The 27749-nt window shown below is 41.9% G+C and overlaps 1 protein-coding gene across 1 annotated transcript in view; it reads left to right on the top strand.

Moving 5' to 3' along the window:
* Window positions 1–27749, top strand: part of LOC110492870 (arginyl-tRNA--protein transferase 1) — a 52875-nt gene that overhangs the window by 5487 nt on the left and 19639 nt on the right. The window contains exons 2-3 of the mRNA XM_036945882.1: window positions 5311–5492; window positions 10642–10741. Of these exons, the coding sequence (XP_036801777.1) occupies window positions 5311–5492; window positions 10642–10741 (282 nt within the window). The remainder of the gene's footprint in view (window positions 1–5310; window positions 5493–10641; window positions 10742–27749) is intronic.

Below are 27749 nucleotides of genomic sequence, written 5' to 3'. Positions count from 1 at the left end.
ATGCTAGTCCTCTCTCATTCTAATCTCTGTTCACCACACACACACACAAAACAGCCACTTTTTAGCCCACACAGTGAATGGATACCCCTCTCCCCATCTTCAATGTGCCATCGTGTCACCCAGGTAATCAGCAAGTGTTTAGTAACAAAGCAGCCCAGAGCTGGAGAGACAGCCTTTGTTTTTTGCCAGCTCCACTTAGAACAGCTCCACTGAGGGGTATGGGAGGAATGTGGAGCCCAGTAGTGGTGTCCCTCTGGGTCTGGTAGCAACGGGGTGGTTGGGGCCCCACAGGTCCAAGTGTGGGTGGAGAGGATTGGGGAGAGGGGGTTTAATATGTAGACAGGTTCAATTGTGTCAGTTGGTGCTGGGCAGTGGCCAAGCGGCATTCTGGGGGTTTTCAGGCTGTTGGATGGTTAGATTGGCAGTTCTCCCGGGGTTGTGATAATGAGTGCCATGTTTGACAGGCCTAACAGGGCCCAGATGGGCCGTGGGGACAGACATGGATCCCCCCTCAGGTTTAATATGCCCCAGCCCCACTAGATGTATGATGTCTGTGTGATATAAAGCAGTTAAGCCAGTTGATAGAAAAACCCAGTGTGCAGATGGGTGAGAAAAAAATCTGTTATGTATTAAATGAGAGTTGTATCACACACACACACACACACACAGGAGAAAGCTTGACCACATTCCATCCCCTCGCAAGAAGAATTTTGTTCATGCAGGGTATTTTATTTTATTTTTAAAAAGACACACAGACCATTAGCAGATGGGTATACTGTACACCCCTGTGCATAGTACACGTGTGGGGCCTGGGTAACAGCCTGGTCTTGTGTGTGTGTGTGTGTGTGTGTGTGTGTGTGTGTGTGTGTGTGTGTGTGTGTGTGTGTGTGTGTGTGTGTGTGTGTGTGTGTGTGAGAAATAGAGTGAGAGAACAGGCCTGCTAATGCATTAACGGAAGGGATTCATACCATTTTCTCACTTGATCAATTACATTTTTGCAGTTTGTACGTATGCTAAAGGCTAAAGCTGCTGCTTTCAAGGAGCAGGACGCTTATAAGGAATACTGCTATGCCCTCCCGACGAAATATTAAACAAGCAAAGCGTCAATACAGGACGCGGATCGAACTCCACTACAAATCCTCACTGTGGTAGGGCTTGCAAACTATCACAGATTAAAAAGGGAAACCCAGCCAATAGCCGCCCACTGACGCGAGCCTACCAGATGGGCTAAATGCCTTCCATGCTCGCTTCGAGGAAAGCAACACTGAACCATGCGTTAGAGCACCAACTCTTCCAAACGACTGTGTTCACGCTCTCCGTAACCGATGTGAGTCCTTTAAACAGATTAAAATTCACAAGGAGGGCCTCCCGAGTGGTGCAGCAGTCTAAGGCACAGCATCGCAGTGCTAGCTGCGTTACTACAGATCCTGGTTTGATACCAGGTTGTGTCGCAGCCGGCCTGCGACCGGGAGATCCATGAGGCGACACACAATTGCCCAACGTCGTCCTGGCTAGGGGAGGGTTTGGCCAGCCGGGATGTCCTTGTCCCATCGCGCTCTAGCAACTCCTGTGGCGGGCCGGGCGAGACTGTAACTACCAATTTGGATGTGACGAAATTGGGGAGATAAAATAAAGATTCACAAGAAGGATTACCAGGTTGCATATTCAGAACATACACTGAGCAGCTAGCAATTATCTACACGGACATTTTCAACATTTCTTCCTGACCCAGTCTGTAATACCTACATGTTTCAAGCAGACCACCATAGTCCCTGTGCCAAAGTATGCCAAGGTAACCTGTCTAAATGACTACCGCCCCGTAGCTCTCACATCTGTAGCCATGAAATACTTTGAAAGGCTGGTCATGGCTCACATCAACATCACCTGCCCAGAAACCCTAGACCCACTCCAATTTGCATACGGCCCTAACAGATTCATAGATGATGCAATCACTATTGCACTCCACACCGTCGTTTCCCACCTGGACAAAAGGAACACCTACGTGATAATGCTGTTCATAGACTGCATCTCAGCCTTCAACACCATAGTTCCCTCCAAGCTCATCACTAAGCTAATGTCCCTGGGACTGAATATCTCCCTCTGCAACTGGATCCTGGACTTCCTGTCGGGTCGCCCCCAGGTAGTGAGGGTAGGCAACAACACATCCCCCACGCTGACCTCAACAGGGGGGGGGGGCCCTCAGGAGTGCGTGCTTAGTCCCCTCATGTACTCCCTATTCACCCACAACTGCGAGGCCGCTCACGACTCTAAACAAATCACATTTTATTAGTCACATGCGCCGAATACAACAGGTATACAACAGGAATAGAACAGGACCTTACAGTGAAATGCTTACTTATGAGCCCCTAACCAACAATGCAGTTTAAAAAAATATGGATAAGAATAAGAAATTCAAGTAATTAATGAGCAGCAGTAAAATAACAATAGCGAGACTATATACAGGGGGGTACCGGTACAGAGGTGATGTGCGGGGGCACCGGTTAGTAGAGGTATATGTACATGCACAGTAGCTAGAGTTTCTAAAGTGACTATGCATAGATAACAACAGAGAGTAGCAGTGGCGTAAAATGGGGGTGAAATGCAAATAGTCTGGGGAGCCATTTGATTAGGTGTTCAGGAGTCTTATGGCTTGAGGGTAGAAGCTTTTTAGGGCCTTCCTCTGACACCGCCTGGTATAGAGGACATGGATGGCAGGAATGTACTGGGTCGTTCACCATCAAGTTTGTTGATGACAGGATGGTGGTGGGCCTGATCACCAACGACGATGAGAGAGCCTATAGGGAGGAGGTGAGAGACCTGGCAGTGTAGTGCCAGGACAACAACCTCTCCCTCAACGTGGGCAAGAGAAAGGAGCTTATTGTGGACTACAGGAAATGGATGGCCGAACACGGCCCGATTCACATAGACAGGGCTGTAGTGGAGCTTCATGTTCCTCCACATTTCGAAGGACCTATCATGGTCCTCACACACCAACACAGTCGGAAAGAGGACACGACAATGCCTCTTCCCACTCAGAAGGCTGAATTATTTTTTACCGTGGGCCCTCAGATCCTCAAAGTGAAACACCTGCACAATTGAGAGAATCTTCACTGACTGCATCACACCTTGGTATGGCAACTGCTCTTCATCCGATTGCAAGGCACTACAGAGGGTAGTACATCACTGGGGTCAAGCTCCCTGCCATCCAGGACCTCTATACAAGGCGGTGTCAGAGAAATGGCTTAAAAAAAATTGAAGACTCCAGCCACCGAACTCATACTGCTACCGCACGGCAAATGGTACCGGAGCGTGAAGTCTGGGACCAAAAGGCTCCTGAACAGCTTCAACCTCCAAACCATAAGACTGCTAAATAGTTAATCAGATGGACTATCTTTTGGCATTAACTCTTTTTGACTATGCACCTGAACTGGTCTCTACCCACACATAACATGTCCACACAGGCACACATTCGCCACATTCATCACATATGCTGCTGCTACTGTCTATTCAGAAAGTATTCAGACCCCTTGACTCTTTCCACTTTTTGTTACGTTACAGCCTTACACACAATACTCCGTAATGACAAAGCAAAAACACATTTTTTTTATTTTGTGGAAATGTATACAAATGTTAAACTCACATTTAACGTAAGTATTCAGATTCTTTACTCAGTAATTTTGTTGAAGCACCTATGGCAGCGATTACAGCCTTGAACCTTCTTGGGTATGACGCTACAAGCTTGGCACACCTGTATTTGAGGAGTTTCTCCCATTCTTCTCTGCAGATCCTCTCAAGCTCTGCGAAGTTGGATGGGGAATGTCTCCTCACAGCTATTTTCAGGTCTCTCAAGAGATGTTCGATCGGGTTCAAGTCTGGGCTCTGGCTGGGCCACTCAAGGACATTCAGAGACTTGTCCCGAAGGCACTCCTGCGTTGTCTTGGCTGTGTGCTTTAGGGTCATTGTCCTGTTGGAAGGTGAACCATCGCCACAGTCTGAGGTCCTGAGCGCTCCAGAGCAGGTTTTCATCAAGGATCTCTCTGTACTTTGCTCCGTTCATCTTTCCCTCAATCCTGACAAGTCTCCCAGTCCCTGTTACTGAAAAACATCCCCACAGCATGATGCTGCCACCACCATGCTTCACCGTAGGGAGGGTGCCAGGTTTCCTCCAGAAGTGACGCTTGGCATTCAGGCAAAAGAGTTCAGTCTTGGTTTCATCGAACCAGAGAATCTTGTTTCTCATAGTCAGTCCTTTAGGTGCCTTTTGGCAAACTACAAGCGGGCTGTCATGTGACTTTAACTGAGGAGTGGCTTCCATCTGGCCACTCTACCATAAAGGCCTAATTGGTGGAATGCTGCAGAGATGGTTTTCCTTCTGGAAGGTTCTCCCATCTCCACAGAGGAACTCTGGTGCTCTGTCAGTGACCATTGAGTTCTTGGTCACCTCCCCGACCAAGGACCTTCTCGGCGGCCAGCTCTAGGAAGGGTCTTGGTGGTTCCTAACTTCTTCCATTTAAGAAAGATGGAGGCAACTGTGTTCTTGGGAACCTTCAATGCTGCAGACATATTTTGGTACCCTTCCCCAGATTCTGTACCTCGACACAATCCTGTCTCGGAGCACTACAGACAATTCCTTCAACCTCATGGCTTGGTTTTTGCTCTGGCATGCACTGTTGGGATCTTATATAGACAGTTGTTTGCCTTTCCAAATCATGTCCAATCAATTGAATTTACCACAGGTGGACTCCAATCAAGTCGTAGAAACATCTCAAGGATGATCATTGGAAACAGGATGCACCTGAGCTCAATTTCAAGTCTCATAGCAAAGTGTCTAAATAATAAGGTATTTCTGATTTTTATTTTTGATACATTTGCAAAATGTTATAACCTGTTTTCGCTTTGTCACTCTGTATTGTGTGTGGATTGAGGAAAATGTTTTATTGAATCAATTTTTGAATAAGGCTGTAACTTTCTGAATACTTTCCGAATGCGCTGTTTCTTGTTTACCCCTACCTATATGTACAGATCTACCTCAATTTCCTTGTAACCCTGCACATCGAATCAGCACTGGTACCCCAAGTATGTAGTCAAGCTATCATTTATAATTGTGTATTTATTCCTTGTGCTACTATTTTTTTCCCTATTGTTTTTATTGTATTCTGAATTGTTAGGAAGGGTCTGTAAGTAAGTATTTCACTGCTATTTAAATCTTATTTTTATTTGATATATAACCTCCATCCATCTCTCTCTCGCTCCTCCCTCTCTCTTAATCTGTCTCCCTCTATCCATCCCCCTCTCTCTCCCACACACCAGGCGGAGACGCCTACGGACGGTCCAGAGGTGGGCCACAGTTCCTTCCACCAGCAATACTGGCTGGACGGCCGCATTGTGGCAGTTGGGGTGGTGGACATCCTGCCCACTTGTGTGTCCTCCGTCTACCTGTACTACCACCCCGACTTCACCTCTCTATCGCTGGGTTCCTACTCTGCACTCAAGTCAGTGGGGATATAGCTGTGGATCTAGCTCCACATCTGGCAGTGCTCTTTTCTTTTTTACCCCTTTTTTACTCTTCCCTTTCTGCCTGATTTGTCACTCCTCTCCTTGTCTCTTTCTGTTATTGGGAGACATGTTCACATTGCCTAAGCAAGTGAAATAGATAAACAAAAGAGAAGTAAACAATAAAAATCAACAGTAAACATTAATCTCACAAACATTCCAAAGGAGTAGAGACATTTCAAATGTCATATTATGGCTATATACGATGTGCAAATAGTTAAAGTACAAAACTGAAAAGAATAAATATAAATATGGGTTGTATTTACAATGGTGTTTGTTCTTCACTGGTTGCCCTTTTCTTGAGGCAACAGGTCACAGATCGTGCTGCTGTAATTGCACACTGTGGTATCAATAGCAAGGCTATGCTCACTGAATCTGTACATACTGAAAGTTTTCCTTAAGTTTTGGTCAGTTGCGGTGGTCAGGTATCCTGTCACTGTGTACTCTGTTTTTATTTTAATTTTACCTTTGTTTAACCAGGTAGGCAAGTTGAGAACAAGTTCTCATTTACAACTGCGACCTGGCCAAGATAAAGCAAAGCAGTTCGACACATACAATAACACAGAGTTACACATGGAGTAAAACAAACATACAGTCAATAATACAGTACAAAAACAAGTCTATATACAATGTGAGCAAATGAGGTGAGATAAGGGAGGTAAAGGCCACGATGGCGAAGTAAATACAATATAGCAATTAAAAACACTGGAATTGTAGATTTGCAGTAGGTGAATGTGCAAAGTAGTAATATTGGGGTGAAAGTAAATAAAATAAATAAATAAATACAGTAGGGGTAATTGTTTGGGCTATTTACAGATGGGCTATGTACAGGTGCAGTGATCTGTTTAGGGCCAAATAGCATTCTAGTTTGCTCAGTATTTTTGTTGATTCTTTTCAATGTGTCAAGTAATTCTCTTTTTTTTTCTCAAGATTTGGTTGGGTCTAATTGTGTTGCTGTCCTGGGGCTCTGTGTAGTCTGTGTTTGTGAACACAGAGCCCCAGGACCAGCTTGCTTAGGGGACTCTTCTCCAGGTGCATCTCTCTGTAGGTGATGGCTATGTTATGGAAGGTTTGGGAATCGCTTCATTTTAGGTAGTTGCAGAATTTAACGTCTCGTTTCTGGATTTTGATCATTAGTGGGTATCGGACTAATTCTGCTCTGCCTGCATTATTTGGTGTTTTACGTTGTACACAGAGGATATTTTTGCAGAATTCTGCATGCAGAGTCTCAATTGGGTGTTTGTCCCATTTCTTTGTTGAATTCTTGGTTGGTGAGCGTACCCAAGACCTCACAACCTTAGTGGAATGGGTTCTATAACTGATTCAAGTATTTTTTTAGCCAGATCCTAATTGGTATGTTGAATTTCATGTTCCTTTTGATGGCATAGAAGGCCTTTCTTGCCTTATCTTTCTGATCATTCACAGCTTTGTGGATGTTACCACTCTCTCTCTCTTTCCCTTCCTCACCCACTCTCTCACTCCTATGTTTTTCCTCATCATCCCTGATCCCCATTTCTCTCTTATTTATTCCCTTTTCTCCTTCTTCCCCATTTACCCTTCTCTCTCTGTTTCTCAGTCTATCGCTCTCTTGAGGTAATACCTGACTAGGTAGCTAAATACTCCTCTAGTCTGTCATGATGCAGTTTGTGCACTCACTCACTCACCCACTCACACACACTCTCTCACTGCACACACACATCTGCCGCTTCCTGTAAAGTGTAACCCAATAATGTGAGAAAGCTTTTAAAAACTATTTCTGCATACAGTGGTTCTTCCTTTAAAAGTTGCGTCATACCGCAGCACAGCTTGCGGGCTGCCGCAAAATTCTATGGCATGTTATTTAAGTGTCAGCCATTGTTGCCACCAATGGTAGTTAGTGCTAGTTTGCCCACCAAAAGGCATCTTTGAGAAGCTAAGTTATTGAAATGACATGGAGATGTAGGCTTAAGTGTCAAAGGGAGCCTTGAATAGAACAGATTATATGGGATTGCTTTTTAGAAATGTAGTTTAATTAATTTTATAAATATTATATCTTTATATTCCAAGAAAAACGAAAATGCAGTTCGTACTGTAGCTGTTTTAGCGTAACTTACTTCTTGGCATGAAGACCTACTTAAATATACAGTACATCAATCAATCGCTCATTAATTTGTGCATGTCATCACACAGCCTTCTAGGCAGAGTTGCTAAGAAAAAGCCATATCTCAGACTGGCCAATAAAAATAAAAGATTAAGATGGGCAAAAGAACACAGACACTGGATAGAGGAACTAAGCCTAGAAGGCCAGCATCCCGGAATCGCCTCTTCACTGTTGACGTTGAGACCGGTGTTTTGTGGGTACTATTTAATGAAGCAGCCAGTTGAGGACTTGTGAGGCGTCTGTTTCTCAAACACTCTAATGTACTTGTTCTCTTGCTCAGTTGTGCACCGGGGCCTCCCACTCCTCTTTCTATTCTGGTTAGAGCCCGTTTGCCCTGATCTGTAAAGGGGATAGTACAGAGCGTTGTACGAGATCTTCAGTTTCATGGCAATTTCTCGCATTGGATAGCCTTCATTTCTCAGAACAAGAATAGACTGACAAGTTTCAGAAGAAAGTGCTTTGTTTCTGGCCATTGTGAGCCTGTAATCAAACCCACAAATGCTGATGCTCCAGATACTCAACTAGTCTAAGGAAGGTCAGTTTTATTGCTTCTTTAATTGGAACAGCAGTTTTCAGCTGTGCTAACATAATTGCAAAAGGGCTTTCTAATTATCAATTATCCTTTTAAAATGATAAACTTGGATTAGCTAACACAACGTGCCATTGGAACACAAGAGTGATGGTTGCTGATAATGGGCTTCTGTACGCCTATGTAGATATTCCATTAAAAATCAGCCGTTTCCAGCCACAATAGTCATTTACAACATTAACAATTTCTTCACTGTATTTCTGATCAATTTGATGTTATTTTAATGGACAAAAAATGAACTTTTCTTTCAAAAACAAGGGCATTTCTAAGTGACTCCAAACTTTTGAACGGTAGTGTACGTACTGTATTCTATACTATTCTACTGTATCTTAGTCTCTTTAATGTTTACACATCTTGCATTGCTCATTTCGTATGTATTTACTGTATTCTATATTATTCTACTGTATCTTAGTCCATGCCGCTCTGACATTGTTCGTCCATATATGTATATACTAATTCCATTATTTACTTAGATTTGGGTGTATTTGGTATATGTTGTGAAATTGTTAAATATGACTTGTTACTGTCGGACATACTTGCACTGTCGGACATATAGAAGCACAAGCATTCCGCTACACCCGCAATAACATCTGCTAAACGTGTATGTGACCAATAAAATGTGATTTGATTTTATAGCCTTAAGGAGGCCCTGGAAAAGCAGACCAGTGCTATGGAAAAAAAACTCCATGTTGTTTACATACACCACATCCTAGTTGTTTGATTTCACTTCATAAGACTTCCTCTGTCAAAAAAGACACTTTTCTACTCTGCGCCGTACATTCTGAAGTGTGTGCGTGTGGGGGGGGGGGGGGGGGGGGGGGGGGAGTATATAGAAGGGATAGTGTGTGTGTGTTGAGGTCTTGGGGTGTTCCATGGGGAATGTGTTCAGGTGTGATTCTGTGTTATCAACAGGAGAGGGGGATGTTGAGAGGTTCCCCTGATGAGAGTCACCAAGAAGAAGGGGGGAGGGGGATAAAGAGGGATTGAAGGAGTGGACATTGTTCCTGAGGCACTGTTGTCCAAAAGGCAGCTGGTGTCCGGCATTGAGGTGATTTTGTGTGTTGGCATGTGCGTGCATACACAAGTGTGTGTGTGAGTACATGCGTGTGACTGTATTAGTGAAAATGTGTGATTATGTTTAATTTGGTTTTGTAAAAAATAACTTGTTTTGTGTCTAGGTCTGGGCTTTGTTTGTTTATTTATGGGTTAAAGTCTATCTGGACTGAGTGTTTGCATGAGTGCATGTGCGTGGGTGGGTGCACATTTGTGTGCGTTTGTGCTTAGCCCTACACAGTTAGGTTCTCAGTCTGAGCTGAAGCTCAGCACTGCAGTGTGCATTAATATGTAGCAGGGCTCTGTGTAGAGAGAGAGAGAGAAGCGGGGGCCTAGATAATTGGCTTGTTTTGTAGTGTCAGATCCCTGAAGAGGGGATAATGGCTGGCTCAAGCTGCTGCCACGGGGGTTAGGGGGGGTGGGGAGGGGGGCACTTTTTGTGAACGGGCCCCTTACCTCTCCTGATCCTCCGCATTCAACCCCCGGTCAGCCTTTGTGGTGAGGGGATGGGAACCCAGGAACCTGGCAGCTAACCGGCTGACCTTCTCGCACCTCTCTCCTAGCCCCCTTTCTCTCGTCACCCCCCACCCCCCTTTTCACCTTCTCATCCCCCCCTAGACTTTTATATTCTTCTTTCAGTCTGTTTGGGTCTCTTTGTGCACACCCCTTTTTATTTCCCAGTGCATCTATTTTATTTAACTTTTTTTTCCGCTCTTGAGAAAAGTGGAAGAAAAGAAGCTCTCACTCTTCATTTAAGAGGGTGAAAGAAAGAGGGATGGAAGGAAGAGTGAAACAAAAGGTGGAGAAAAGGAGTGGAATTTAGTTATGGAAAAGGGAAGGAAATAGAAGCGAGAGAGAAAGCGAGGGAGGAAAATAGGCTTAAAATAAAAGGATGCAATTAATGAAAGAACGATAAAGTAAATAAAGAAAGAAAGACATTTACTGTATTAGGGGATGTTGTATAAAAATCTCCCAATGATTTAGTCTTTGTAAACATGCTCCTTTGCCTTATTGTCTACCTTCCCACTCTCAATATTTCAATGGCTTTGGAAGGCAAGGCATGTTTTTGACCAATGAAATGTGAACACTGGAGAAACTAACTGCATTCTTTAATATAGTCATTGGCTGCTTCCCAAATGGCACCCCAGGGGCCCTGTCCACTCTGACTGCTTGTACTAAACTCACAGAATACAATGCAGTAGATAATAAACTTTCAATTTCTGTGAGAAACTTCTATTTATCCTCTGAAAATAGAATGATGTTAGCCAATATTGTATCTGTTTAAACATCTCGCTCTTTTCTCCAGGGAGGTCACCTTCACCGGGCATCTCCAGAAAGTGTCCCCCAAGCTGTGCTACTACTACCTGAGCTTCTATATCCACTCCTGCCCCAAGATGCGATACAAGGCACAACACGTTTCCTTTGTCATCTAATGAAGTTCGATCCTATACTCTGCTATGCTCTACTCCACTCTGTTCTACTCTATGTCCTACACCACCTTACCCAACCCTGTCCCAGTGACTTATCCAAAGAAGGAGAGAATACATCTGCATGAATGTACAGCGGTATCATTGTGATTTTTTTTGTCATTGATCTACACAAAATACTCAAATGTTAAAGTGAAGAGAACATTTTACAAATGTTTACATACTATTACAAAACGTAAAGAATCTATATAGCCATTGCATAAGTATTCACCCCATTTGTCTACACAAGCCTAAATTAGTTTAGGAGTAAAAGATTGGCTTAACAAATCACATAATAAGTTACATGGACTGTGAAATAATAGGGATTGACATGATTTTTGTCCCCCATACATACAAATCAAATCAAATTGTATTTGTCACATGCGCCGAATACAACAGGTGTAGGTAGACATTAATTACAGTGATATGCTTACTTACAAGCCCTTAACCCTTAACCAACCAGTTTTAAGAATAATTTTGCACGCCCAATTTTTCAGTTTTTGATTTGTTAAAAAAGTTTGAAATATCCAATAAATGTCGTTCCCCTTCATGATTGTGTCCCACTTGTTGTTGATTCTTCACAAAAAAATACAGTTTTATATCTTTATGTTTGAAGCCTGAAATGTGGCAAAAGGTCACAAAGTTCAAGGGTGCCGTATACTTTCGCAAGGCACTGTATGTTTAAACATGGTCAAGTTAATAATTATTCATTGAATGATGTATTAAACCACCCAGTCACAACAAAGATAGTCGTCCTTCTGAGCTGAGCTGCAGGACAGGAAGGCAACTGCTCAGTGATGTCACCATTAGGCCAATGGTGATTTTAAAAAGACTACAGAGTTCATTGCTGTGATGGCAGAAAATGAGGATAGGTCAACAACATTGTAGTTACTCCACGATAATGACCTAAATGACAGAGTGAAAAGAAGATTACAAATATACAGAGTAAAAATATTCCAAAACATGCATCCTGTATGCAACAAAGCACTAAAGAGAACACGGCAACACAGTTTTTGGCATAAATGCAATGCATTATGTTTGTACCAAGCTCTTAGATTTAACCAGAAAGAATAGAAGCTGTAATGACTGCCAAAGGTGATTCTAACATGTATTGACTCAGGGGTGTTAGTACTTATGAACAGTGCATTCGAAAAATATTCAGACCCCTTAACTTTTTCCACATTTTGTTAAGTTACAGCCTTATTCTAAAATTGACGAATACATTTTTAAAAATCATCATTCTACACATGTTACATAATGACAGAGCGAAAACAGACCCTTTGTTATGAGACTCGAAATTGAATGGAGACACCTGTGGTAGGTCTTGATGCCCCCCTAGACTCCACTCCGCCCCCTCCTTACCTCTCTGGCCAGTCGCTACAGCGATCTGTTTCTCTCACTAAAACCCCAGTACATTCAGACGGACATGTTCCTGAAAGCCCTATTCTGGCCTCTTGGAGAGCTCTTCCTCCTCTCCTTTTTCTTCCTCTCCCTCCTTTCCTTAGTCTCTCCCTCCTCTGTGTTATTCTAGGTGCAAGGGCCTCAACGGGGAGAGAGAAGTCACAACTAGTTCCCTGGTTCTCTTTTTCCCTCTCATTTTCACTCCCCTTCTTTTTATATTTCCCCCCTCCTTGCTACACTGACCCCAGGCGTCTGACTGAAAAGCCAGAAGCTGGAGCATTTAGCTTTATTCTCTACTCCTCTGTCTTTCAGTGAGCTCCTTAACTGAGGAGCAAGGCTCTGGGCCAGAGCCATATTTATATATAGCTTTGCTCTTGTCCATACAATGTGTAACAACAGCCCATTACTTATATGAGAGCTGTGTGTTCTCACTCTGTGCTGTTACTATTCTCACTCTGTGTGCAGAGTTGCTACTGCACTTTAACTTAAGACAGCCACTGTAGAAGCCCTATGCCTCACAACTCCCAGTTGAGGTAGAAACATACTCGCATACTCAACTTAAACCAATAATCAGAGGGTTGTGGATTCAAGGCCCGGCCAGGACATCTCTGGAACATGAACAGAACATCATGTCAGCCATTCCATTGGTAAAGCCATGTGATTCCAGCAGCGAGGGGCTAAGTGCTAAAACAGGTGTGTGCGTGCTACAGAGGCAGGGTGCAGTGTGTTGGCAGACACACACACATACAGCGAGACAGACAGGGAATCGATTAGACCAGAACAGCTGATACATATACAGTAAAGGGAGGGAGGAATTGAGGGAGAGAAGCAAATCATGTAAATAAAAGTGATGGACTGGCTCAGTGCAGATAGGGGGAGTGAGGGATGGAGAGAGGGAAAAGGAGCAAGTAGGGGAGAGCAGACTGGGCTGCTAGAGCCATTAGCGGTTGAGGGAAAGGTCAGTGGAGATGGCTACTGTAACTCAGCAACATGAGGAATAGTATGTGTGAGACACACACATTAGGGCCTGGACAATACCAGTATCGTGCTAATCTTTCGTGTCGTGGCAAGGAAACAAAACACTAAGTGGATTTAACTTATTTAGGAAAACAGCCTTAATGTTGGAAACAAACATCATTATGTTTGAGATTGAGTCAAATGTATTTAGTTTCCAAGCTATAGCACACTATTTTACATACAGTAGCATTGTCGGTGTGTGTGTGTGAGTGTGTGTGTTTGCGTATCTGCGCTGTGTGTGTGTTTGGGTTCCTCTGCGGGGTTGTAAGCGTAGAATCCCAAATACACTTTTGTGTCAGTCGCGTCTATTACTACATTTTCCTGCCCCTCCCCTTCTTGCCCCATCTATTTGATTTTTGGGGAGGGGGGCATTCACTCACTACCTTATTTACCTCGCCCTATTTTACCCCAGGGAGTGACGGAGCTGGGGTGACAAGGTTGCCCAGTTCCCACATTGTCACACACACTCGAAACACACACTCAAAATACATTCCCACAGTTTCCCATTACGGGTTTATTTGCATAAGTCACCAAACTAGCCCATTTAATGTGCAGACGCCGTTTGTGAGATTTGTTTTGGTCACAAGATGTCCCTGTCAGAAGTCCCGGCAGGACAATGTGCTTGCGTTGTGTATCCCCTGGCTCAGGCAATTTATAAACTTGATCTCCACTAAAAAGCATCTAGATATTATCTCCAATTTCTTTTAGACGAGTATTTTGTTTTCAACAGCGGAGATTTGTATAAACCTTGCTCTGTCATTTGCAACATTCTTTCAATATCGAAATTTGATCTCTAGCTGTTCCAAAGTAATGAATGAGTCGGGGCGAGGCAGACCGCTTTTCTCAGCTTGACAGAATTATGAATGGTGTTTTTTACATTGGATAAAAGTACAGATTCAGAGCAACAAAATGGTATATCATACACTACAGTTGAAGAACAATAGGAATGTAATTCTAATTTAAAAGTTTATAAACTTGTCACCTAAATTTTGAGAAAATTGTCCCTGAATATTTTTGGTAAATCTACTGGTGAGCTCTTCTTGGTCTATTCCCATTCAGCATCGTTTACACCCTCTTAAGCCTTAGCCCCACCCTTATCTTTAAGGATTCACGTGTGAAGCCATGTACTAAACAACCAAACATTTCAAGACTAAAGGCTGATTTATACTACGGGTTAGAGGTCGACTGATTATGATTTTTCAACGCCGATACCGATACCGATTATTGGAGGACCAAAAAGGCCGATACCGATTAATCGGCCGATTTAAAACATATTTTATTTGTAATAATGACAATGTCGTGTCTTTACTATCATTAACTGAAGACTGATAGTTTTTATCAAAGATTCTCTGTAATTAGTTACTATGCGATCAACTGATTAATCACGTAACTAATTAACTATGAAATAGGGGCACCAAGGAAAAATATTCAGATTACAAAGTTATCATTTTCTAAAATAACTTTTCAGATATTGTATCTGATCAATTAGTCTTTGAATTAATGAATTATTTACTTTACCTCATGTTAGTCTCATTCCAAACGTCGCAAATTGTTGGTTATCTGCACGAACCCAGTCTTCACTATGAGTCATTCATACATCAATTGTCTTAATTTATTTATTACTAACTAAGTAATTCACAGAAATGCATAAACAAACAAACAAAGGTAAATGTAATGATAGGAAAATGTGCCCTAGTGCGCCGAACCGGCGTGGCGGCTTGTTAGACAAAGGGGAAATGAGGGGGGTCGACTAAGAAGTCACTACAGAGTGATAATTATAACAATTAAAATGCTAATCCTTTACATATGAACGCTCACTCATTCGGGAACAATTGCAATCAATATATATATTTACGCTCAGTGTGTCGTCTTGATCGCTGGTGAAAAGTTTGTCTTTCGTAGAATTGTTCGTCTCTCTCCCTCTCTCTCTGTCTCTGTCTTGGTTAGAGGGGATAGTTCAAAGTGACATTCGTTATAGAATGGATGTTTCGGTGGTTGTCGCTCTTCGCGTTCAATGATACCGAATTCCTAGCTGCAGACTAGTAATTAATATCAAAGACTTGTTCTTATTCTGTCAGTATCGATAGTCTAAGAGTTTAACCACGCGGTATGGTTAAAAGATTCAGCAATGGTCTGCAACCTTTGTTCCCCTCCTAATGGAGAAAAACATGGTCTAGTGATAATTTCTCAAAGTTGGGTTTTATTCGGAATGGCAGAAGAGAGCTGTCCCAGGATGTCTTACCCTAACTGGGCTCAGGGGCGGTCCTCTGATTTAGTTCAAATCCAATTTCCTTTTTGAGTTTTCCTTCATTAAACAGTCCAAAATCACATTGTAAAATTGTGTAAACAGTATCATAGTCACTCATTCATCTTATACAACAATTAGATGTAAACCTTTTATCTGGGGCTATTATATAAACAGCATTACGGGGCGGCAGGGTAGAGAGTTGGACTAGGAACCGGAAGGTTGCAAGTTCAAACCCCCTAGCTGACAAAGTACTAATCTGTCGTTCTGCCCCTGAACAGGAAGTTAACCCACTGTTCCTAGGCCGTCATTGAAAATAAGAATGTGTTCTTAACTGACTTGCCTGGTTAAATTAAGGTAAAATTAAAAAAATTAAAATGTGGCCACAGCGTCTCTCTTGAGCTTCCCAAGTTGTGACAAACGGACCAGTTTGTAGCTGGATTCTTCACCCATCTTTTACACTTTCTCTGGAACATGAAATTTGTTCATACCTCAAATTCTGTGAGGTGGAAGGATTGCAGGCGAAAACTGAGGAAAATCAAACCAGGAAGTGGCTTCTATTTTGAGAGCTCCATGTTCCATAGCCTGCCTTCGGTCCATTTAAAGGGATATCAACCAGATACATTTTCCTATCACTTCCTCAAGGTGTCAACAGTCTTTAGACATCATTTCAGGCTTTTATTTTGAAAAATTAGCGAGAAAGACAACATCGCGTCGGTGGATAGCTGGGTGTTCCCATGAGTTTTGCTCGCGCAACACAGTGGGGCAGCCATTGACTCTCCATCTCCTACTGAAAAAGATGGTGTCGGTTGATATAATATTGATTATATATTTTAAAAACCTGAGGATTGATTATAAAAAACGTTTGACATGTTTCTGTGGATTTATGGATCTATTTGGAATTTACGTCTGCGTTCTCGTGACCGCTCGAGCCTGTGGATTTCTGAACATAACGCGCCAAACAAATGGAGGTATTTTTTATATAAAAATAATCTTTATGGAACAAAAGGAACATTTAATGTGTAACTGGGAGTCTCGTGAGTGAAAACATCCGAAGATCAAAGGTAAGCGATTAATTTTATTGCTTTTCTGATTTTCGTGAACAAGCTACTTTGATGCTAGGTGTTCATAATGTTTTGTCTAGTGATCGAGAAACTTAGACAAACGCTTGGATTTCTTTCGCTGTAAAGCATATTTTCAAAATTCTGACACGACAGGTGGATTAACAGAGTGCTAAGCTGTGTTTTGCTATATTGCACTTGTGATTTCATGAATATAAATATTTTTAGTAATATTATTTGAATGTGGCGCTATACAATTCAGCGGTTGTTGATGACAATTATCCCACGAAAGGGATGGGTAGTGTCAAGAAGTTAAGACATGTAGCTAGCTAGCTAAACAATGAACCATAATTCAAACTCATAACGTTACTACCCTGCACGAATCTGCAGGTAGCTAACCAATCAGGTTCAATGTTAGCTAGCTAACATTAGGCTGTAACTAGCAATGCAAATGGTTCTGAGATATGAATGATATTACTACACAGATCATACATGTAATGTTAGCTAGCGAGCCAGCTAACTTTAGCTAGCTACCTAACAGTATGCTTTAACTTGAAATAAAAACAACTTTCTGACAAAATTAGAAACGCGTAATATCTGAAAATGTAGCTAGCTAGACTATTTTACCCGGATACATGGATGGGCGCTTCTCCCTCTGTCACGGATGCCATGGTTGCGCTTAGTTTGAAGATGTAATCCGGAAACAGGTGTTTTATACAGCCTTCTGTGTGTTCTCTTTTCGACTCCCTCTGCATATTTGCAATCAAAGGCCAGAATTTTCTCCATATCCTTAGTGTCATATATACACATATTCATATACATAGCTCATATATCAAGCACATATATTAAGCCGCCTGACTCAAGTCATTGCACGCACCCCTGTCAAAACAGGAAGCACCCTACCCCCAGCCATAAACTGCCAGTTTCAGTTCCCCCTATTTCACGCTTCCTTGACACACAAACATTTCATGAGCACTGCACACTCACACTCCACCCCCCTCTACTTTCGGGTGCCAAGAGCAGAGGACTCTGCTGTGCACCATTGGGGCTCCTGCTCTGGCTGGAGCAGGCCCGCCTCCAACTCTTCGGGACCAGTCAGAAGACCACCACGACAAGACTCCACCTACATTATTCCATGTATATAATCTGCTACAACCTTTGTCTAGGTCCCTTTTTCAGCTAACTCCTTCTGAGCTATATGAATCAGGTCCGTGCACGTTAAACTGCAGGACAAGATATCTTTTGACTCAATAAACTGCCTTTTTGTTACAACTGAAATCCACTCTGTCCAGCGTCCATGATTTGGTCTCACTCTCCTGTAGTTAATCATCAACATTAGCCATCATACTTTAATTCCACTGGGCCTACCACAGATTTCAAAACTTGGTCCTACAGAAAGTGGAGAGCAACACTTTGATATCTTTAAAAAAAGCCATGTTAGATAGGATTACCTACAAATACTGACCAGCTCATGTTATAGACAGAAGCGTGCGACATGTAAGACCAATCGAAGCTCATATCTCGGCATGTCCAGCTCATTCAATCTCAGCCAATCATGGCTAGCGGGAAGGTCCCTGTCATTTTCCATGGCTAAACCAACTAGGCTCGTAATTTAACAATGTTATTGGTATTTACAGATGGAATACAAGTTTGTTATTAAGGCATATGAAAGTTCATGATCCAGAAGGCATTTCTGCCCCCCCAAAAAATGTTGATAAATGAAAAAAAGTTCAAACGGCTCTCCTATTAAGTAGTGACGCTAGTATCTCAAGTATCTTAGTTTACAAATATCTCAACTTTCAAAGCAAGATTTCCTTTCCCATTGTTCCTCAAATGCAATGTATAATATACAATTTTGTAGCTCTGAGTCTCTATCTTTATACAATGTAAAAAACACAATTTCAAATTTTACTATATCAGACCGATTTGAGCCGGTTGGTCACATATGTCAATCATTATTTGAAATCAAATCATTAGGGTTAGAAGCACAATTTTACGTTTTACAAAATTCTTTCGATTTCTTGTCAATTACACATAAGAACTGTATGAACATGCTTTTGGCATATTTGATTATCATAATATTTTCTTTAACTTATCCATGAGGCATATGTTTTGTCCATTTGCAATGTGATTTCATAGGAAGTCAAAAGTCGAAGTCAAATGTCACTTCTTTTTTTTGTTGCCAAATGCCTTAAGAAATGTCCAAATGCAATATTAAAGATTTGAAAGTGCCAAATCTGGATGTTATGTCCATTTGCCATGTACGATCAATGGAAGTCGGTTTACAAACCCAAAAGTCAGTGAACCATGTCCAAAAGGCATTTATACTGCCAAAATGATATATAGCACTATGTTAAGCCATGAATCAACCTAGATGGTCTATTTATCATGTATGATTAGGGAGAAGTGGGACTGTTGCTTTTTAACATTTTTTTTTTTAATTGTCCAAAATGACTATTGGATGGGCACGGGTGTGGGGTGCTCCCTAACCAACCGTGGACCCCTTGCTACCCCGTAATGGCATTAAAAAACATTTAAAAAATGTGCTCCTGGTAACCCGTTCCAATCACCAGGTGCACGGCTGTGCATTTGCAATATGTTTCAATGTGCATTCACAATCACGAATTTGACATGCTCAAAAATTCTGCAGAAATGCAAAATTGACTGGCCTGATGAACTCGGGATGGCCGGCATTTGGTGATGTTTTTTCACTGTTGAATCATATTGCAAATGCACTGTTTACGCTAAGAACTGACCGATTTACACAGGGTTGAATGCACTATTTATCATAAACTGCTGGTTGGGTATGGAAAAACACTTTTAGGGTGATTTTAACCACTTCCGGTTGCTCCAGGAAGCTTAGAATCAACACAGGTAGACCTCTTAGTGGCTTGATGTATTGTCATCGAAGACAGGTTCATAGGACATTCATAACCCACATAGGCTTCAGGTTGAATTTAGGGGTGCAGGCAATGTATTTCTATGGGGTGAGAAGTCATTGAAAACGGTTTGAAGTAAACACCTTCTTTTAACTGTTAAGGGTTAATGCCAAATGGTCAAGGTTAGGCTTGCACAGATCGGGAGGACCTCAGGAATGTTCCTGAGGTCAAATTGTGCTTCTAACCCTAACTGTTCTCCCTCTGTCACCTGCAATTTAGGGCCAGGCTTCATTATGAGCTCAGACCGAGCAAGCTACAGTCTAGCGGGGCATCTCGTTGAACTCGGCACAGCCTAGAGATTATGGTAATGCCATTTGAAGGCTCTGAGTGTCTTTAAGCACCGCACTTTGTCACTCCATCCTTGCTGTGTGTATGTGTGTGTGTGTGTGTGTGTGTGTGAGCTTTTCTTTGACATCTGTTGGGAGAAATTACTGACTTACAGTTCATGAGGGTTGCCTAATCACACATATGAAGTTTTGAAAAGATCTGACCTTTTTAACCCTTCGAAACAGCACCTATGACACAATTTTAAGGCACTTCCGGTTGACACAGGAAGCTGAAAGTGATCACATATCCTCCTTGGGGTAGGCACTTATAGAATTTTGAGTTTTAAGACTTTATGTTAAGAACTGACTTATTTACAGAGGGTTGAATGAGTGTGTATTATTTCAGAAAATCACAGAAAATCACAATAATCTCAGAGCTCCGAAACACACTTCAAAACGATTTGTCTGAACACACTGCAACTGGATCTGTAACTTAAAAATAAAAGCACACCTTACTTTGAACATCACCAATTGTACATTGTACGATTTCTCTTAAATTACGAGATATAAATGGCTGGTTCTTTTTTTTCTGACACCGTGGGTTCATTTACTTTGACGTGAAGCGGTCAACTTAATCCCAGAAAATCCCAGAAAAATGGCCATAACTCAAAAACCATTGAGGCCTCGACGCCATCTTGTTCGGGGCCAACTGCCCATTATGCCAAACCTATCCTCACCAAGTTTCTTATTCAAAGTATTTTCCGTTTAGGAGAAAAGGCCACGTCGTGATTGGTGATTTTTTTGTAGATTTGCAATATGATTCCATTCGCCCTCTGGTAGGATTTACCTGGACAGCGGAAAATCTGAAAATTTTATAAAACGGAAACCGAATGTCTGAAAGACTTCATTCGATGACTTCCCGGAAGATCCGGCCCTGCTGCATGGCCCGCCGCCATCCGCGAATTGTAGAAATGTTTGCGGACGTTTAGTAAGGGACCGTACATTTGCAATATGGACTTTCTCACTAACCATATGGCAAATGTCAAAATGTTCCCTTCAGGTATGGAAAGTAACTTACACTGCCACTCAGCCAGGCAGGTACAGAACTGACTGATTAGGAGCTGCCAAATGTCACATCGCTAGCTAAAATACCAGGCAAATGTAATGTCAATCCTGCCTTTTGTCGGTATGGAACATTTTTGGGATATTTTATTTGAGCTCATGAAACATGGGACAAACACTTTACGTGTTATATATATTTTTTTTCTGAATCGTTAACCACCTTTTTTTTACCACTACGTCACCTTACCCAACAAACCCACACTGTCTAAGGTGCAAAAAATGCGTCGGACTTTGACATTTGACATGAAAGGGGAAAGACACAACACTGCATCCTGCGCTGGTGCCAGTTCTACATTTTTACCTTTCTCTGCAACAACCTCCAGAGCTTTTTTGCTAATCACCTCCCTCATTCACGGGGCACCCACAATATTCCGCTTCGTCAAGCGACAGCCGTGCTCCTGCCGTTCTGGTGGCCATTCACATGCAATTTTCCTCACACAGCCAGCCCTTCTCCCGACCGGCACCACTGAAGCCGCCAGTTGGAAGCAAGACACATTTTTGTATCTATTAAGTAGTAGATTACCAGATGCCCAATAAAAACAGTCATTAAGCTGGAATTGTGTAGTAATGTGAATCGGAAATGTGTGTTCACAAGTAGGCATGTCCCTAAACTCTGCTCATCACTACTCAAATTACAAAATCATCAGTACTGACTTACCACTTAAGTATGTAATAAATAAGTAGTGAAACAATGTATTTTTGAGTAAAACTTGTAAGGTAGGGATGAATACTATTATTATTTTTTATATTTGCGGTTGTGGCGATTATACTGCTGTCTGGTGGCAACTAGAAACAATAGCGTAATATTAACTACTACAAATGAATGGTCCTTGACAATAAATATTTGTCCTTGAAAAAGTTCTTGAAGGTTCTTGAATTTGACTTGCCACTCTCTGTGCGAAACCCTGTATAAGTACAAACAGGGTTATATTTTGGGGTCATTACATGTTTATTTACTTTAAAAAAAAAAAGTTTTAATTACTTACTTTGTACGGAGGATCTACTCTGTGCTACAGAGTCCGAATGCTAGCTCGGTAGCTAGCTCAAGCTGACTAATGTTAGCCACTAGCCATGCAAGCATGTAATTACGTTCCAGGCCAAGTGTTGGCGGTGGTGAGTTACAATTCACCAATCTTGATGGGCAACATTTGGCCATGCATCATGCTTTTCACAGACATTGCGTTATCTAGTGGGAGCCCGTACCTTCTTGCCGTGGGATCAAAATGAAAGAGAAAGTCATACCTGCTGTGGAGCTTGATTACTAATGCCTAGAAATACAAATTTAAAAGCTTTGTAATTTGAGAAAATAGATATCTACCTGAAGATTTTATGATTTTATGAAATTCATCATTATAACGGACTGAACAGTCGCTAAAGCTAAGTGATAAGGTAGCTGGGGTAAATTTTGCTTGTTTTTGCTGTTTTCCAAATAGCTTTTCAACATTTAAAAATGTTTGTATGCAGTTAACCTGATGACGGGTTAGGGATCCCTTTTGGGAACATCCCCTCCCACGTTCAGCTGGAACGTGGCGCATGGAACGCAAAAATATTCTTAGAAATATTTAACCTCCACACATTAACAAGTCCAATACCTCAAATGAAAGATAAACACCTTGTTCATCTACCCAGCATGTCAGATTTTTTAAATGTTTTACGGCGAAAACACACCACATATTTATATTAGACCACCACCGAAACGAAGACAAGAGGCAGCCATTTTGTCCCAGAAAATATAAAATGTTAAAAGCAGGATTAAAAAATAAATCATTCACTAACCTTTTGAAAATCTTCATCAGATGACAGTAATAGGACATGTTACACAGTACATTTTTTTCTTCAATAATATGCCATTTATATCCATAAATGTCCATTTACATTGAATTCATGTTCAGAAAATACTCAAAAATGTCCGCAGAAAATCTAGGTAGCGCCGCAAGATAACGTAAATAGACATCATAAACTTTGACTAAATATACATGTTGTACATATAGTTAGAAAGATACACTGCTTCTTAATGCAATCGCTTTGTCACATTTATTTTTAACGTTACAGAAGTCGCTCACTATTCAATATTCTGAGAGGCGCTCAGATATAAGCTATATTTCTCCGCTATGTAGGAGTCAACAGAAACACACAATTTCAGCATAAATATTCCCTTACCCTTGATGGTCTTCGTTCAGAATGTACTGGAAGGGTTCATACTTACCCAAAACATTGTTTGGTTTCAAGTCTTGTGTCTTTGTATTAGCATCTGCTAACAATATCAGCTGAAATGCACCCAAAATGTCCTCTGGTCCGAAAAAGTTGCGCATCAAAACTTCAAAATTACATATTATATGTCGACTAAACAGGTCAAGCTAAGTGCAGAATCAAGCTTTAGGATGTTGTAAACATACAAAACAATTTTCAATTCAACCGGTCATTGTTAGTTCTCCTCCGGAGTGCTGGAACAAAGGAATGGCTGGGACCAATTCGCACCCCAACGCACAGGTATTTTCTCGCGGCACTCACTCAATTCACTCCCATAGGGCCAATTCTCACGGGATTTGAACGATTAAACACTCTACTGAATGAGGGCATCTAGTGGAAGACATAGAATGTGTCCCCAGATCCATAGCTGGTTGGGAAGGGTGGGGGCGATCACGTCAAAGTTGCCCCAACTTTCATGACCACAAAACTAGTTTGGAAGAATGCCTGCCCTGTGAGTTCAGCTATACTTACAGACATAATTCCAACGGTTTTAGAAGCTTTAGAGTGTTTTCTATCCAATAATAATTATTATATGCATATATTAGCAATTTTTGACAGATTTTTTTTCAGTTTACTATGGGCACGCAATTCCTCCAAAGGGGGCAGTATTCTGCCTTGCCTTATTAAGCTTCAACTCTCCCAAAATTTCTAGCCAACCATCCAGCCTCTATGGGACCCTCAGTCCCAGTTCCAAGCCCAGCTTTGCACAATGGATCGGACTGACACTCCACAGCCACACAGCCAGCTCCCTGGACCAGCTCCAGTCTATAGTTTCATAGCAGGACTATTGGAAAGGCCGGATGGAGGGGCTCCATGTCTGGTGTGGGTTGTGGAAGCAACAGAACATGGAGTGGCCTTTTGGACTTGCTGAGGTGTGACTTGGCATGGACTGTCACACACGCACACCACTAAGGTACTGTAGCTGCAGGAGAATAAGGGACAGGACCTTCTGGCTGCCACCTCACGACTCATGCTGCATCCGTATCCCTCCACCACCCGCAGAATGAGTTGAGAACACACTCCAGACAGAGGAGTATTGTAGATATTGGTGGTGGATGAGGTGAGTCTGCCCTTTTGTTACTGTAATTTAATTATGCCAATGTGCTTTCATCAATTTAAAGCCCTTAAAACTATTTTATGAGAATTTCTAAGATTTCTTGTTTGCATAAAATAGACGCAGACCAGTCTTTCAATAATAGGTAATAGAATTTATTCTCGGAGCGCTTAATCACGTGCAGCAGTTTATATACAGATCATGACGTCATTTCATTGCTTCAACAGAATCCCCTCCTCTCGACCCGGACAAAGTAAGGTGAAAAGTTCATTCTAACTTACTAACACACTCCCAGATAACTTTTGACCCCTCAACATTATCGATCACCACTGAACTGACAGTTTTAATTAACAGAAAACCTAGGAATGCACTCACTGACTTATCTAAAAACCCCACAGTTTCTGTAGGGTCAACCATAGGCTAACGACCTTATCTGTTTTCACAGTCCACAACCCATTCGTTTCTTCCTAGATGGAATGGTGTTCATTAACTTATTACTCCTTGTCCGTGTCACACAATCCCTTCTTATGAACTCATATTGTTAATCAGATATAATAAAACAGAGTATAAGTTTACTTAGTTACAGTTCCATTTAAAATGATTTGTTCAGTCATTTTAATCATAATTTCCTAACACATTTACTATGTAAAGCACTTTGGGTTCTGGAAAAGCGCTCTATGAATTCAATCAATTATTTTAAGCCTAGATCAGGGGTGTCAAACTCATTTCCATGGAGGGCCTAGTCTCAGCGGATTTTTGTTTTTTCCTTTCAATTAAGACCTAGAAAACCAGGTGAAGGGAGTTCTTTACTAATTAGTGACCTTAATTCATCAATCTAAGTACAAGGGAGGAGCGAAAACACGCAGACACACGGCCCTCCGTGGAATGAATTTGACACGTGGCCTAGATGTTGAAAAGCCATCTCTCCTCTCTCACCATCTCTCTTACCAAGACCTATGCTCTATCCAATAACCAGTGATGGTAAACAATTCCTTAGACAAATTTCATTCCAGATAGCCTGGTCCCAGAGTGGTCTATTGGAGCTGTATAGCCAAACAGTTACTATAATCCTGAGAAGTCTGTGGAAGGGTACCACTAGTGGTACCTCAGGGGTATTTCACCCTGTCTTTTTTCTACAGTGGTTCAACAGATTGTCTGTGCTCTCAGAAAGGAGCCTCAAACTCACCGACTGACTGCTCATAAAGTCTGGCATCGTAAATACTCTCAATGTGGCAATTAGTAAAGATTCACAACTTTATTAATTTGCATAAATCAGTTTTTACTGATTCGTGTAGACATGTTTTATATCTTTAGATGTAAAACATAAACAAGTCTTTCTCCCGGTATCTCTGCTCACTGCTCTTTCTCCCTCAACACTCTCTGTCTCTCTGTCCCTGCTCTCTCCTTCCATCTGGCACCAAAAATCTTGCACAACCAACCTACATACAATTTAATTTGCAGCTATTGGTTTATTTTGTACAGACTAGAGAACTAAAAATACTGGTCCGTGTTTTTATGATTCTCCATTTCTTTTGAGATGTGGAAGTTATTTTTAAAGATTGACTAAGCAAGCAAACATTTCGTGATGGCAATAGTTAAAGTACAAAAATGAGGCAGTTGGTTACTTGGCATAAGTTAGTTTCGACCAGACCTGGGCTTGTAGGAACTGACAGAGGTTTTGTTTTCAAGGCCCCTTTAACGTAACATGCAATGTATTTGGACCGTATTCAGACCCCTTGACTTTTTCCACATTTTGTTACGTTACAGCCTTATTCTAAAATGGATGAAATAGTTTTTGTTCCCTCATCAATTGACACAGAATACACAAAAAATGGAAATAGCACATTTACATAAGTATTCAAATCCTTTACTCAGTACTTTGTTGATGCAACTTTTCAGCGATTACAGCCTCAAGTTTTCTTAGATATAATGCTACAAGCTTGGCACACCTGTATTTGGGAGTTTTTGCCCATTCTTCTCAAGCTCTGTCAGGTTGGATAGGAGCATCACTGCACAGCTATTTTCAGGTCTCTCCAGAGATGTTTGATCGGGTTCAAGTCCGGACCCTGGCTGGGCCAATCAAGGACATTCAGACACTCGTCCCGAGCCACTCCTTCATTGTCTTGGCTGTGTGCTTAGGGTCATTGTCGGATGTTGTTCACCTGTTGGAAGTTGAACATTTGCCCCAGTCTGAGGTCCTGAGCGCTCTGGAGAAGGTTTTAATCAAGGATTTCTCTGTACTTTGCTCTGTTCATCTTTCCCCTCGATCCTGACTAGTCTTCCAGTTCCTGCCACTGAAAACATCCTCACAGCATGATGCTGCCACCACCATGCTTCACCGTAGGGATGGTACCAGCTTTCCTCCAGACGTGAAGCTTTGCATTCAGGCCAAGGAGTTCAATCTTGGTTTCATCAGATCAGAGAATCTTGTTTAGGCACCTTTAGGTACCTTTTGGCAAACTCCAAGCGGGCTGTCGTGTGGCTTCCGTCTGGCTACTCCACAATGAAGGCCTGATTGGTGGAGTGCTGCAGAGATGGTTGTCCTTCTGGAAGGTTCGCCCATCTCAACAGAGAAACTCTGGAGCTCTCTCAGAGTGACCATCAGGGTCTTGGTCACCTCCCCAACCAATGCCCCTCTCCCCCGATTGCTCAGTTTGGCCAGGCGACCAGCTCTAGGAAGAGTTTTGGTGGTTACAAACTTCTTTCATTTAAGAACGATCGAGGCCACTGTGGTTTTGGGGACCTTTAATGTTGCAGAAATGTTTTGGGACCCTTCCCCAGCTCTGTGCCTTGACATAATCCTGTTTCGGAGCTCTACGGACAATTCCTTCAACCTCATGGCTTGGTTTTTGCTCTGACATGCACTGTCAACTATGGGACCTTATATAGACAGGTGTGTGCCTTTCCAAATCATGTCCAATAAATTGACTTTACCTCAGGTGGACTGCCAAGTCATAGAAGCATCTCAAGGATGATCAATGGAAACAGGATGCACCTGAGCTCATAGCAAATGGTCTGAATACTAAACAAATAAACCAAAAAAATGTCTAAACCTGTTTTCGCTTTGTCATTATAGGGTATTGTATGTAGATTGATGAGGTGAAAAAAATATTTAATACATTTTGGAATAAAGTAACAACATGTGAAAAAAGTCAAGGGGTCTGAATACTTTCCGAATGCACTGTACTAACACATACATGGAAACATAGACGGGGAAAGATACACACACACACACACACACACGCACGCACGCACACACCGGTGCCCAGGGGCGAGGGAGGTAGTGAGAGAGTTACATAAAGTGGCTCTTACTCTTGTTGTTATTATTCTCTCTGAAAGAATGTCTCAAACTGAGCCCAGGAAAACATTATAGTTTCCACAGAAAGAGCGGGTGAGTGAAATGGAGAGTAAAGAGTGACAAAACAGTTGCCAAGTGAGAAAAGGAGAGAAGACGATGACAATAAGGAATATTTGTTGCTTTTGGTGGTTGTTGACAGCCCTTTTAAGGAGTTTTTTTTTTTGCAACAGCTGTAGCTATCTCCTCAGTCCCATTAGGCTCAATTCTTAATCTAATAAAAACACAGACAAAGAAA

The sequence above is a fragment of the Oncorhynchus mykiss genome, chromosome 16 (genome assembly GCF_013265735.2).
Source record: "Oncorhynchus mykiss isolate Arlee chromosome 16, USDA_OmykA_1.1, whole genome shotgun sequence".
Classification (NCBI taxonomy): domain Eukaryota; kingdom Metazoa; phylum Chordata; class Actinopteri; order Salmoniformes; family Salmonidae; genus Oncorhynchus; species Oncorhynchus mykiss.
The sequence above is the reverse complement of the archived record's forward strand: the minus strand, read 5'-3'. Positions and strand labels throughout refer to the sequence as shown.